Genomic DNA, 14606 nt, shown 5'->3' on the forward strand with positions numbered 1-14606 from the left:
CACACACACGTCAAATAGTAGATTACGCCAAGTAGATTACGCCCATCTCTGCCCGGTATTAAAAGTGTGTGTCAACCCAATATGGTTTGAACACGCCGATTCTATTACCTCGATCATTGGAAAACTCACCAGTGTTTGTTCAATAATTCCTTAATAACACAACCTGCCCCATCGCAGACTATCTCTTCTCCTCCCCGCAGCATCCTATCCAGAGAAATTTGCCAAAGCCGCTGAACCGCAGTCAACTACACTCTAAACACCCTGTGTGTGTGCTGTGCCAACACAGCCAGGTCATGGAAACCTGAATCAAAGAGACGGCCAAACCCTGAGACTTCTTCACAAATTCCAAACATTCAGCTAAAACGACAAAACCACTGGTAAATATCACCATGGGGAAATCAAGCATATGACCTGCATTACGCATCTATGTTTCAGATAATGTTGCGTGAAGAGGAATGCGCAAATGAAAGGTTGCTAGTGGTTCAGGTAAAAAGGCTCACTTTGAGAGGAAATATGGGAATTTAGGGAAAGTAATTCCATGCGTGCTTAGTCTTATTAAATATGTAGCAGAAAGGAAATGTGTCCTATTTTACTCCAAAGCAGACCCCTATTGGCAGCGCGCCAGGTCAAGTCATAGCCTAAAGAAAATACCCAAGTGGGCATGTTTACGTTTTTTCTCCCTCCAGGTATAGGGTAATATTGACGGTGAAAACAATTTAGTTTAGTCTGCGAGAGCTATACACTTGCCTGGTATATTGAAGGATAATTTTCCCCAAGACTGAGCCCTGGGGCTCATGTTGCTCTTCTTGAGCCCCCACCCCTGCACGTTTCGTGTCCCCTCCCTTCTGAGGCTTTAAATATTGAAGATGGATAATGTGGCATTCATCTTCCAGAGGGCAGGCAAGGAGCCCACGGCGGGAACAGCCCAAGCTCACACACACACGCCTCACTCAGCTGAAAAAAAAAACTAGGCTACAGTATGTAGAGCGTAAATTGAGTTTTTATGTAGGCTATAACCGCTACTTCACCTCGTCCACTCACTAAGTGTTTTTTTTAATGTTTTCTACAGTATACTGTTTGGTAGTAAATGCATCTCATTCTAATTGTGTCTGTCACCGCAAAACACCCCACATTCAGTTGAGAATAGGTTTTATTGCAGCAAGATTAAACATTACACTAGACAGTTCAAGGAGGATGATATGTAGACCTATTATTGTGCAGCAGCAGGTGTTTGTTCTCTAATAAATGCATGAGCAAACTACCAAACATTGTAGGTAGTGGCCATAAAATTAAATCTCCATTTTGACTATTATTTTCTTCCAATGCTGATATCATCAAAAGACTTAAGTCAACATGATTAAACATTCCACTCTATGACAGATGAGTAACTCATTTCTTTTCATTGCACCTGTTCCATGACATGATGACACACTGACATGAAAACAGAATTACTTGAATTACAGCATTCTTTTCTTCATCACCTCTCCCACTTAACATTTCAGACACATTAAATAAGTGCATACGGTACGCAAGGAGTGTATATTCTTAGTAATGGTCACAGTGAAGGAAGACTTGACGTCAGCTGAGGCTGAATCATAGGAGATGACAGGCAGACATACAGGCAGACAGAAAGACAGACAGACAGAGTTCAATGGGCAGCATCATTGGGTTTTGGGGGTTTTACTCAGGTGTTGATGGCACTTTGAAAGGGCCCTCCCGCTGTTCAAGGAGTAGTGGTGTCAGAAGCCAGCAATAACAGAGGGCGCAGCGTTAGTGAATTAGAGGTCTGTGACTGTGAGGAAAGGTCTCTCTGGGTGTTCCCTATTGTCAGTCACTGAAAGAGATAAATCGAGAGGGGGGGGGGGTGGGGGTGGGGGGGTTCTCTGGGGTAACCAAGATGGGGAGGCTGCATAAGTTAAGGGTCTCTGTGAGCATTCTCATTGGTCAGGAGTGTCCAAAGGGGGGCTGTGTGTTCAGGGGTCTCTGGACGATGACAGCATTGGTTAGGTCCGCCTCCTCCAGGCTTAGCTCCTCCTCTCTGAGCTCTCGGAAGGGAAGCGATGTCGTCAGGATGAAAGGTGAGCAGGTTCTTTGGCAGTGTGCCACAAAGTCCTGAACATCTCTGATCCTGAGGATGACAGAGAGAAGAGAAAATGTGATGCAATAACTTATTATGGCATGGGCACGCCCGCATGCACTTAACATTAATGGTTTGCAAACTGCTGCAATACTGATGATCACCTATTAGCTACAACAGAGCAACAACACTGTGGGAGTATGTATAATAACAGAGGAAACAGTGAAGTCTTTCCTTATCATCTACACACCGTTGTATAGGCAACATCATTTACTATTGACTGTAAAACAGAGGAGGAAGGTGGAGGCAGAAGTCAAAGGCCGGGCTCATTGTAATGCATGGAATGGAATGAGGAATGGCATCGTGTTGATCATTACAATGAGGCCGTCCTCCGATCTCTACCTCCACCAGCCTCCGCTGCTGTAAAACCCCCACACTAAAACCACCCTACGGTTATTCTACAAACTCTCATCCTATAGCTCTGGGTTCAATCTTCTATTCCGAAGCTAACACTGTTACATAAATACTGCATCTGAGTTACACAATCCCTCTCTAGGGATTTTATAGATCCACACTGTCGCCATCTCTCAGATTATGTTTTCTACAGGCCCATGTACATGTGTGTGTGTGTGTGTGGGGGGGGGGGGGGGGGGGGATAACATGCACCATGCTGCACTCTCAGCTCAGGCCATCTACCACACTGGGATAAGCCATTATGTCATCTCTGTATCCATGCCGGCATCAACTCTGACATAACGTTCAATATGATAACCTACAAAGGCCTGGCTTACACAGTGCACACTGCTTAATAAGAATCAAGGGCATGGGAATCAACCGCTTATAGAGGTCAGAAATAGCGGGACAGAAACATTCCTATACTTCTGTATTAACAAATTTTACCAGTATTCCACAGGGTACATTGACCTAGCGGAAAGCTGCAGTGCACCTGTATAAGAGAAACAGCCCTTACAAATAGACCTGACACACCATCTGAAATATACTTTATATACTGCTTTATATCTAACCTGGTCAATACAACAGCCCTTGTCCATACTTCCTTATGAAATGTCTCAAATACCATCAAATAAATGGAGCTAGTGGTAATTCAGGCAGGGCGTTCAAAGTCAAACAGTGCAGGTGTCTGTCAGGTGACAGGACAGCTGGTTCACACATATGCAAAAACACCATCACATGTTCAAGGGAGGCTTGAAAGTACCCTAGTTTACACTCTTCCGTAGCATTCAGTAGCAGTTGTGACACAGTTGCACTGACTATGAGAGTCAATTTTGTGAGGTCGTCCCACCCACCACCCCCAGCCTCCACCCACTCGGTTGCTCTGTATGTAGCCTTCCCAAGGGGGGTTTGATAAGTCAAGGGCTCCCTGCCATATTTTATACTTGTGGTCGTTTAGCTCCAGGCAGGGAGCTTTACAGAGCGGAGCCATCCAATTATGCCAAGCTGAAAATGTATTCCCATTTTCATGTTATAAACAGTAAAACTGACATGAGTGTCCTGATTGAACCAGTATTGTTAGAGCAAACATTGCATTAAGTGACTTTAGACAAGAAATACCTGTTCACTCTAGCATTTATGTCAATAAATGTTATAATGTAAATGTTATAAATGTTATAAATTATTATTATAATGTTAATGTTATAAATAAATGGATACATTAATGAATTACATAGGGTTACACAGGAAGAGGTACCCACCGGTGTGAGAGGTTGAACCTTTGAACCAGCCTCCTGCCATCAGTCAACCAGATCTGCAGGGAGGTGACAGGCAGAGAATGGTCCAGCGTTACCATGGGGACAGGAGGAAATTCCCCTTCCTCGTGCACTGATGGAGACCTGGCCACCACCCTTGGAGCAACACTGTGGGGGGGAGAGAGAACAAATTGCACACAGGTGTAGTCCGGATTCTTTCCCTCAGTGTCTCCTGACAGGTGCTGTCACTGAGTTGTGCCATCTGACATTAAACAAAATCACTTTTCCGAGGTCTCAGTTCTCAGTTAGATGTACTGTATGGCTTGAGTTGCATCCTCATGCTATCAAAGGAAATACAAAAACAAATATCTTATGTAAAGCACTATACATGGAATCTATCCATTACCTATTTGTTGAGATAAATCTTAGGGCTACTGCCCCCACATTCTGCTGTTCCCTGTCACTATCAAATCAATAGCAGACCTATAGCCTTTTGCACATTTTGCATTGACACAACAAAACGGATGTTCATCTGACAATACTGAGTAGTAGGGACACCTAGTGGTACAGATTAGAATCACATAATCATCAAGACTTAATCCTCAAAAATCCACTCTGACATGCATCATTCTACTGTATGAACAGAGCCAATCTCACCTGCCCAGTCTGTACCCTCGCCCACTGAAGGAGTGGAAGGTCTTCTTCTTGGGGACGTACATCTCCTCTGTCATGTCCTCCACGTTGACCTCCAGCTCCTCCACTTCAGCCCTGCTCTCCAACTCTGCAGGCAGCTCCCTGGAATACAGGACAGACAGTCATGGCAATCAAGCAATTAACCACTCAAATAACCACCAATGCCACTGGAGCCTCTGAGAGAGAGCTGTGATCTCAATCCCCTAAAGTAGCTTTCTTTCATTGTGCCCTTTCCTTCAACTGGGTTTTACAGTGGTTCTGCACTGAACGAAAAAGAGAATTCAAGTGAAAGTAAAATCCAAGAAGCCAGCCTAACCCTGTGTTTTCAGATCACTGCAGATGAAGGCTACTGCTGCACTACAACCATCGGGCGTCCAACATTGCCATCAGCCATCATCCATCAGCCATTGAGGGAATGCTGCCATTGAAATCAATGAAAGCTGCTATACTGCCCGTGTGGCGTTGCATCCAATGGCAGCGTCCAAGCTCAAGAATCACTGAGATTCAATTCTCACGTTCATCCTATCTTGTGCATTGAAATAATGAGAAATAAAGTTGCTGTTGTCTCTGCTCCTCTACGCTCTCAAAACAACATGCTCTGTGTAGCAGGTAGAACGTCACATTGACGTGACACTGATTGCAACACAACCGACACGTGTAGCGTATCTAGGCCGTTACTCCTCATGTCTTGAAGACTTCAGCCAAGATTCTACAAATTTGGAATTAGTTTGGGTATTACTTTCATGCTATAAATAATAATATGATCCCTGGCTATATTAGGACCAACCTTGGAAAGAACAACCAACCTTGGAAATATCGAAAACAGGTTCTCTACTGCAAATACATGTGTTAGATATATTGGCGAACCAGGTCTTAGCTGAGGGTTCTAACAAGGTAGTCACACACCTTGTTGGTAACTCACCCTCGTTTGATGGTCTCCAGGAAGTCTTGGTTCTCCTGTATGGAGTAGCTGCGAAACTCCTCGTCATTAACGGTGAACCCATCCTTCCACAGTTTCACCACCATGTCAACCTGAAACACCAACCGAACCATGAAAATGAGTACAGTTCCTCTATGATTAAAACAATGTTTGCGAGGAAAAAAAGGGAAGTGAGGTGAGTCCCTAATAACCTTTGAGCTCCCAGAGGCGACATTGCTGATCTTCTCCACCTCATCTAATAGGTCCTCTACAGAGAAACTGCGTCTAATAGGGGCCTCCTCCTCCTCATTCTCTTTGCCATCACACCTGCAACAAACAGTAAATAATGGGCCATATTAAGGGGGCGTGGGGATTATTAATATGTATATATATATATTTGAAGCACTATTTAAAAAATGCATATATTCAACAAATAACTACATTTATCATTCCAGGCATGAAACTGAAAAAAATTATACCAGGACACTAACATGTTTTTGTCTTCAAATGGGGGGCCAAATTTCATAAAGTGTGAAATGGGGGGGTTCCAGGTGAAAAAAGTTAGGAACCCCTGACCTGGCCAAACAGGCTAGTTCATAGCATACAGCTTGGTCGCTAGAAATGTATGTCCTGATCGTCTGTTTCTGTTTTAGTTCACTTGTTGTTCTCGTGCCAAGGCAATAGTCTAGTGTTGTTGGATGCAGTTCAGTCTGCCAACTAGGCTAAAGATTCAGGTTATGGTGTCGTATAAAGTCCCTAGATCTCCAGGTGTTTCTATGACACGCAGAGTTCAGTGAATAAATTGAGATATGAGCACCACAAATGCCTCTACCTTTGATGTTACCACATTTGTTAGCTTGACTCTTATTTCTCACTATATTGATGGTCAATACCTTCATGAAATGAATTTGCATATGACTTGGATATGTGGTGGTTGAACATCATACTTGGTGTTTGTAAATTGACTACGGTTTTCACAAAGTCAAGTAACAGAACTCACCAGTATTCATCTTTCTCACTCTCTCTACTGTCAATATCTTTCATGATGTGTTCTGCTTTCCATCTGGAGAAGAAGGGACACGAAACTCTGTGACACGAAGCCTACAGGCGTGATGATCGTACATCAAATTAACATTCATATCATCATTCTTTAATGAAGTGAAAAAACTTGAGGATGCTTTGGCCACAGTAGACCACGGCTATTTGTTACAATGTTGATTAATCAAGACAGTAATGTGCAGGTATACTGAATACAGCCATTATTAGGCCTAGGCTATGCATTTCTGGAACATCGATAAATTCGCGTGACATAAGGAATTAATCGAATACAACCGTCAAGGTCCTTCACAGAAAACAGAATCATACACGGTATATGGTTGATATACGCATTGCAACTGTGCGTCAAAATTATATAAGACCACTCGCAGGATGATCACTTCGCAACATGATTTCTTGAAATAGTCCTAGACTACGCAAGCGAGTATAAGGTATCGAGTATGCATCGAATTTACACAAAAATGTCTACAATATTTTCCTGCTTTACCAGTTCGTATTCGTGTTGTTGTAGTATGCTGCAGTGTTCGGCCATAAGTTCATGGTTGGGGCGATGCTGACCGACTGCGTTGACGTAAGCGCGCAGTCAACTGCCGTAATGATTTCATACGTTTACAAGTTGTGCGCTCGTTCACTTCTCCTCATAGACTTAACAGGCAATGACTGGTTTAAGAAATATGGTGGGAACACCCTTTAGTTATGCTTACACCAATCCAAGCATTTTAAATCTGAGGGGCAGGAACGCATTTTGGAGAAAGGGAAGACCAGCATACTGAGTGTGGTACTGTCATAGTTTCAAGAAGAAATTTACATTTTAAAACCTCTTGAAGTTTTCATAATCTATGTTTTCTATGGCAATGACTATATAGCTCCCTCAGCCTAGTCGTGCTGATCAAGCACCCAGTCAAAGGAGAGAAACAGATGGTCAGCTCATCTGCTGCACCCCTAGTCCAGCCCATTGGGGTCCAGCCACACACACACGTTAGTGAAATCAACCAACTGGGCACCCACTTGAATATAGGTATACGCTTTCAATACAAATTTCAGATACAAATTTGTACATAGTCAACCGAAATGTATTTATTTTTGTTTTGATAGCTGAATTTTTTGTTTTGGTTTCACATCGAACTCACATTAGTTGTCAATTCAATCAATCAACAATCGAAACATAAATTGATCGCATTGCTGTTAGGACCATAGGCTGTTGAACATTCTAACGACCTAAGTAATATCCTGACATTTATTACAAAAGAAAGCATGAAATAAACATTTAAAAACATGATATCATTGTTTTTGTTTTAGTTTTTTTAAACTCCAACTCCAATTTGCATTGCACTGAATAAGGCCGAATTTATAATCAAGCAAGCTGGAGATGACCTACATTGCATTTCCTAAACCAAAACAAACTTCTCCCGCGCGCACGTGGCTTCCCGACGACACATTTTGACAGCCTAACTAAGCTAGTTGATTTGTTTTAACAAGTAAAGTATAGCTATTCCTCTTACTCGATATTTTTTATTTTATGGACCAAAACCCGTATCAATATCTTGAGATGAACAAAGTGAGTAGGTTACTTTTTAGCTGATTTAAAAATGAGTAACTAGTGTAGCCTATAAGCCCCTTTTTCTGAAACATTGTCGTTATTGCATATTATTTCACTTCACACACAGCAGCCGCTTGCTACCACCACAGTGGAGCAGTAAACTTGCAGGTTGTAGGGTGAAATTATAAACAAATACGTGCCAGGCTTGTATGCATTAACGTCCTATTCCTTAAAGCAAAATGTCATCTGTTCATCTTAGTATTTGAAGCGGTTTGAAGTACAGTGTAGTACAGCGGAAGTGGTCCACGACGAGTGAGTTTGCCTGCTGACAGGACTCTGAAGAGCTAGCCAGCTAGCTGGAGAGAAAGAGAAATGGCGCCTCAATGCCGTGCTCGCTGAGGCAGTGTTAGATACGAACGAATAGACAGACTCAACAAGGGCAAAGATACGGACAAATAATGGTGAACACAAGAAAGAGCTCTCGGCACGAGCCAGGCAGTCCCTTCATCTCATCCAGGACCAGGTCGTCCGCGAGGAATACCCCGAACTCTGAGGAACATGTAAGAGCCGGGTTCTTTTCTTACTAGTGTAGTAGTGCCTGGCTAGCTATGCTATAGAGACAGCTCTGGCCTCGAGCTGTTTCTCGGTGCCTTGTTTTAAATAGAATGATCTACAATATTTGACACCGACTGAATCGATTAAACAAACAAATATGGCCTTGCGTGCGTTGGTTTATAAGCTTGCCACTTGCACGGTCAGCATTGCACGGCTCATACCTTTGAGGTTAGCTTGCTAGATCATTGCTAGCCCTAAGTTGAGTTCCCTTTGTGTTGTCCTAAACTGTCTCTACCGGCAGGAGAGGAATTAGCCTGCTAGCTAGCTTGTCATGGTTGTCTGCAAACAACAGCCCTAAACAAAGACAGATAGGGGATAGATGTTGCTGTGACTAGGTTATTGTCACACGAAGGTTGAAGTCACTATCGTGTTATTTGTGATACATAAACGGGGCTGGTGGTAGCTAGCTGTGGGGGAAGGGAACCCGATGAACCCCCTTGTGGTTCACAACAGTTGCCTGGCTAGCGTCCTTTATTTAGCAAGCTGGGAAGTTGAACTCGGTGAACTTTTGTATTGTTTGAAAGTTGAAATGATTTGCATGTTATGAAGGCTATTATTATTATTTTCCATATTATGCACATTTACAGTAGTCTGTTGAAGATATGGACTTTTTTGGAGACACTGACTTATCAGAATTTTCCTCTGACCAACTGTCACAACAATAACAATCTCAGCAAACTGTTGTAGATGTTATGGCATAGTACAAGACTATAGCCAAGTACCTGAGCGAAGACACCGTGTTTGAACAAGAGGAGACCAGTCTTTGTTGATTCTGGCTTTCTAACGGTTTTATTCCCCTATTGTCCCACAGTCAGCCTGAGCAATATGAGCTTCATAGCCCAATCTAGTAACTGAATAAAGTCTTCGAAGCTGTAATGCCACAAGTACACGCCCACTTACATAATAAGTTGAGCTTGACAGGACTCCCCCTTACCAGGCATCATTGTTTACATGGGTTCAAAGCTAAGTGAACATGGCTTTTAGCTGTTTTTGGGTGAAAGAAGCCACATTGAGCAACAGTCAGTCCCTGTTTTGGACAGGCCTAAGTGAGCCTATACAAAGAAGAATAGATGGAAAAACGATCTGGAATGAACAGTGAGGAAATGTTGAGAGAACAGGCACCTAAAAGACTGCCTGCACACAGTCATTGATTTGTGATGCAAATCTCTTGTCTAGCTGATTGTCAAGCTAACCTCTCTGCAGGCTGGTAGTATTGGTCTATGACGGCAGAAGGGTTGTGTTGTTCTATCAATAGGGAACTGAGGCTTAAAGACTGTGAAGGATGTGAGCATCAAGGACATGGGTATCTTCTCCAATGCTCCTCAGTGTGTTAGTAGATGCGTCAAGGAGTCTAACCCTGTCTCTTAGATACCTCTTGCTCCATTCAGTTCCCCTTGCTCTGTTCGAATACATAGAAAATGCATCTCACCCCCCACGCCCCACCACCATACTTAAGAAGGTATCACATATCTGACTTGACTGGATTGATTCAGTCTATAGTGTAAACCCTGCTTTCACCTGCCAAAAAATATGTGATTACTCCAAGGCAAGTATTGCCTTGGAGTAATCTTCTTTCTTTTCTGCTAGCTCTCACTCCCTCTTTCTTTCACTGTATAAGTTGTTCTCTCTCTCGCCTTCTCTAAGAGCTGTATTTCGCTCCTCTCCTCAGAAGGACCCCGGTAGTGATGTGAGCAGTCCCAGCAGTCCGCACTTGTCTCCCCCCTCGAAACGAACACGCAGGCAAACCACCCCCAGCTCCAGTGATACCTCACCATCTCCAAAGGCCAAGGGCCAGAGAGTCAGCTGGGGCATGCCCACCTATCGCACCAGGTGAGTTGGGACCATGAATGTCCCCTCAGTCGTGGGTTCAACTTCAAGTGCCTGTGGATAAGGTATTTGTTTCCAATGTGTTTGCATTTACACATTTCACTTTCTCTTTTCAGGTTGTCCTCTGGAGCCCTGCAAAATGGACATGGTAATGTCAGATTTTTAATTTGTAGTTTGTATGTGAATGTTGCAGGGAGTTGAACTGTCTTAATTTGACACCTGTTTTGACCTTTGACCTCTTGTTTATGGTAACACCTGCAGCCCATAAGAGCCAGCGGGATGAGGAAGATGGGGGAGGTGACCACTCTCATATGAACGGACATGTGGAGCTGAAGAGGAGCTGCAGAGTGAGGAAGAGCCAGTTTGAACACCTCAACCAGAGCTTACTGTTCGACCAGCTTGTGAACAGGTAACACACACACACACACACACACACAAACACACAACTCACAGCCTGCTATTTGACCACGTGCCAACAGGTAACAGCCTAATTCCTCTACCAGTACTTAAACAGTGTGTTCCTGTGTTCAGTACAGCGGAAGCTGTTCTTCAGGAGATGGACAACATCAGCAGCATCAGACAGAATCGTGAGGTGGAGAGACTCCGCATGTGGACCGACACTGAGGTGGTAAGTCTTATTGTCACCGCTGGAAGACTTGAAGTCATATTCTCCTTGTGTCTCCCATGCCCAGTCGAACATAAGATACTAGTTCCTAACCCTAGACACCTATGCTAGATCTGAAAGGATTTGATGGGTGTAAACAGGAGCTTCACCTACAGAGATGTGGCGATGGCTCCACTTAACCCTCTGGTAGACTAGGTAGAGTTTCCACCATGTCTCTTATACCCCATCTGATCTCCTCAGGTCTACAAGAAGTGTCTATTAGTAGGAACTAGGATTTGATCTCAGATTGGGCACCAGAGTTCGATTGAAGCATTGTCTACAAGTATTGTGCCCCAATTACCCTGTACCACTCCTGGACTTCCCTCTCATCCAATGCTCTTCTTTTAGGAAAACATGGATATGTACTCGCGTGTGAAGAGGAGGAAATCAATGCGGAGGAACACCTTTGGCATGCAGACACACCACAAAGTCCTGGGCAAAATGGAGGAGGAAGATGAGGAGGAAGAAGAAGGGACAGAAGGTCTATCTTCTGTGTTGCTTGTGTGAATTAGTTTAGGGAATTTAAATGAGGAGTAAAATACACTTATGCAGCATAGGGGTCAGGTCCCTTCAAATGGCGATTGAGCACAACTGTTTTGATGGGATGATCCCTTGTTTTCTTATTTTGCTATAAGTTGTGGTTGTTTGCACACACTTGAAAACGTTTTGAAAAGGCTATCTCCAGTTGTATATAACAATGATGTTGCTTCCTCTCAGAATCTCATGAGGAGGGAGCGGATGATGAGGATGCAGAGGGTGATGATGATGAGGATGATGAAGGGGATGAAGCAGAGGAGGCAGGAGAAGAGAACGACAGGCCCTACAACCTGAGGCAGCGCAAGACCGTGCAGCGATACGAGGCGCCCCCTATTGGTAAGATTAGCTGTTGATTATTTATGTTCAGTTAGTTAGGTTTGTAACTATTTCCTGAGATGCTTCTTGTGTATCTCATATAACTTGAAGAAAGCATTCAGCTACCCTCGTCAGGTTTTAAGTCAATGTGTCAGACCATTCTTTTGTGTTACGGCTACTAGATTATAGTGTGCCATGATGGTTGATGCCTCAATAACAGCCCTTTTGTCCTTGTGTCTTTTCAGAGCCAGTGAACAGAAAGCAAAGCAAGACCTCTCTGTTTGACACCCATAGGTCCCCCGCAAGAAGAAGTCATATAAGGTTGGAATCTTAAGAGTGTCATTCAATTTGTCAAGAAAGTGGAGGAAAAAAAACAAAAAACCACTGTTTAGGTTCCGTCAAAGCTATTTACCCAGCACCTGTGAAATCTTCTGTACCAGCCGTGGCGTTTAAACTGTGATGGACCAGGGCTTTCTGACACAAGTAAGATGATGTTTTATTGAGTGATTTTTTTTCACACCTCTTATCCAGAGTGAAGAAGCATGCCATCCACAGTAGTGACACCACGTCATCGTCTGACGAGGAGCGATTTGAGAGAAGGAAAAGCAAGAGCATGACCAGGGCCAGGAACAGGTGACCCCCCCCCCCCCCCCCCCTCCTCTCCCTCTCTCTCTCTCTGTGACCTCTTCGATCTCAGGCACTTATTTTTCACACTTGAGATATTTTTGGAGGCAGAAGGCAAACAGATCCTATGTGCTATAATATGCTATCATTTAGCTGTTTTGTTACCGTGTTGGCTTCAATGTATACTACCGCATTTTGATTTGCAATATAACCAATCAATGATGTTGTTGTTGTTGATGGTCAGGTGCTTACCTATGAACCTGCGGGCAGAGGACCTGGCTAGTGGAGTGCTGCGTGACCGGGTGAAGGTGGGAGCCAGCTTAGCAGACGTGGACCCCATGAACCTTGATGCCTCGGTGAGCACTGGGGACCCTTGCTTTTTTTCCTTTATTCACCAGCAGTCCTTAGAGAAGTGATTTGTTTTTTCTTCAGGAATTTTACCACTTCTTTACATCTGTGTCTTTTTCTGGTTTTCTATTTTGTGCCGATCCCTGAGTTCTCATTTGCCTATGCACATTAATATGAATACATTGCTGTATTAGGGGTCTCTGAGTGTATTTACCACATGGTTTCTCTCCGCAGGTGAAGTTTGACAGCGTGGGAGGCCTTGCTAACCACATCCAGTCCCTGAAAGAGATGGTGGTGTTTCCTCTGCTCTACCCAGAGGTCTTTGAGAGGTTTAAAATACAGCCACCCAGGTGAGAAGAGAAGACACTTAAAACATTCTGTTGCGATTATACTTGATTTGGTAGTATTTGTTTTTGTGTTGTAGTTACCAGCGCTCACCTTCTGTCACAGAACAAAGGCCTAGGTTGAGTTGTTGAATACCAAGGAAGCCCCCAGTAATAGTAGACCATCTTCCTCTCACCTTACGTCTCCCTCCTCCTCCCCCCTGTAGAGGGTGTCTGTTCTACGGCCCCCCGGGGACAGGGAAGACCCTTGTGGCGCGGGCGCTGGCTAACGAGTGTAGCCAGGGAGACAAGAAGGTCTCCTTCTTCATGAGGAAAGGAGCAGACTGCCTCAGCAAGTGGGTCGGCGAATCAGAACGACAGCTACGCCTACTCTTCGACCAGGTCAGCCAATAGGGCAGGGAGGGGAGATTATGTATTGGACCGGCTCCTCTCAGTCTTTTCCACTGGTCAGTGTTGTGGTTGTGTGACAGTTGTGTCTGTCTGTAGGCCTATCTGATGAGGCCCTCCATCATCTTCTTTGATGAGATAGACGGGCTGGCCCCTGTACGCTCGAGCAGGCAGGACCAGATACACAGGTAAGGTTCAGTTTTTTATCACCATCCTAGTGAGGTGTTCATGTGAGCTTGTTTAGGTTTTCCATCTCTCTTGCACATTTGTGTTAAGCCTATGTGTTTAACTTTTATAAAAAATGAGTAGTCATGTCATTCAATGTGTTGACCAGAAAACTGTCCATCCCTCCTTCTCTCCCCAGCTCTATAGTGTCCACTTTGCTGGCCCTAATGGACGGGTTGGACAGTCGAGGGGAGATAGTGGTCATCGGTGCTACTAACAGACTTGACTCTATCGATCCCGCACTCAGGAGGCCTGGCCGATTCGACCGGGAGTTTCTGTTCAACCTGCCTGACAAGAAGGTGAGAGGGAGTCGAATAGAATCCAGTTGCAGTTGGAGTTATTTCTCTCTCACAGGCGTCCTAGGTTGGCTAGATGGAGTTTCCACGTGTTTGTGGGTTGATTGGGCGATTGTGTCAGTGCAAGTCTGAAGGCCTCTTCTAGACTAGAGCCTTTACCTGCCATATGCGTTGTAAGAAACATTTTTATATATTTATATATTACATTTTATTCAGGAAGTCAAACTGTGTAAATAACACAGCCCTTCAGGGGGCTTTTATTTCTCATATTGTGTAGTTGCCAAGCAATAACAGCATACAGTTTACAGAGAATGCACGCTTGCACAGCTGGAGCCATATTGAGGTAATTCAGATTAAAAGTCTTACTCATAGACTCACAGCAGTGTTGGCATTATTAGCAGCAGCCCTCCAGCTGTTATTCTGGCCCCTGAGA

At 44.0% G+C, this 14606-nt stretch overlaps 2 protein-coding genes across 3 annotated transcripts in view; one reads left to right on the forward strand and one right to left on the reverse strand.

The window, feature by feature from the left end:
* Positions 1-1132: 1132 nt before the first annotated feature.
* Positions 1133-9434, reverse strand: ubxn2a (UBX domain protein 2A). 2 transcript variants are annotated; one of them, XM_083688921.1, is made up of 7 exons: positions 9329-9434; positions 6396-6458; positions 5608-5722; positions 5399-5508; positions 4441-4578; positions 3790-3951; positions 1133-2128 (listed from the first exon to the last, which is right to left on the reverse strand). In XM_083688921.1, exons 2-7 carry the CDS (start codon positions 6437-6439, stop codon positions 1945-1947), a joined length of 753 nt encoding a protein of 250 aa, XP_083545047.1. In that variant the 5' UTR covers positions 6440-6458; positions 9329-9434; the 3' UTR covers positions 1133-1944. The 2 variants fall into 2 exon arrangements, with proteins under 2 accessions (XP_083545047.1, XP_083545046.1); XM_083688920.1 differs by lacking the exon at positions 9329-9434 and adding an exon at positions 6939-7012.
* Positions 8448-14606, forward strand: part of atad2b (ATPase family AAA domain containing 2B) — a 61010-nt gene continuing 54851 nt past the window's right edge. Inside the window, exons 1-14 of the mRNA XM_083688919.1 lie at positions 8448-8551; positions 10276-10436; positions 10550-10581; positions 10695-10842; positions 10965-11061; positions 11446-11578; positions 11815-11970; positions 12195-12270; positions 12481-12582; positions 12818-12929; positions 13156-13271; positions 13472-13646; positions 13752-13840; positions 14017-14176. Of these exons, the coding sequence (XP_083545045.1) occupies positions 8450-8551; positions 10276-10436; positions 10550-10581; positions 10695-10842; positions 10965-11061; positions 11446-11578; positions 11815-11970; positions 12195-12270; positions 12481-12582; positions 12818-12929; positions 13156-13271; positions 13472-13646; positions 13752-13840; positions 14017-14176 (1659 nt within the window). The 5' untranslated portion in view covers positions 8448-8449. The remainder of the gene's footprint in view (positions 8552-10275; positions 10437-10549; positions 10582-10694; positions 10843-10964; positions 11062-11445; positions 11579-11814; positions 11971-12194; positions 12271-12480; positions 12583-12817; positions 12930-13155; positions 13272-13471; positions 13647-13751; positions 13841-14016; positions 14177-14606) is intronic.

This window comes from Argentina silus (genome assembly GCF_951799395.1).
Source record: "Argentina silus genome assembly, chromosome: 17".
NCBI lineage: Eukaryota > Metazoa > Chordata > Actinopteri > Argentiniformes > Argentinidae > Argentina > Argentina silus.

Excerpts from the sequence above, each read along its gene's own strand:
- ubxn2a (XM_083688921.1), bottom strand. The coding sequence starts at position 6,439 with ATGAAAGATATTGACAGTAGAGAGAGTGAGAAAGATGAATACTG. Across the intron at positions 3,952-4,440 it reads CGAGGGTACAGACTGGGCAG|TGTTGCTCCAAGGGTGGTGG; the intron begins GTGAGATTGGCT and ends TCCCCCCCACAG. Across the intron at positions 2,129-3,789 it reads AGGTTCAACCTCTCACACCG|GATCAGAGATGTTCAGGACT; the intron begins GTGGGTACCTCT and ends TGTCATCCTCAG.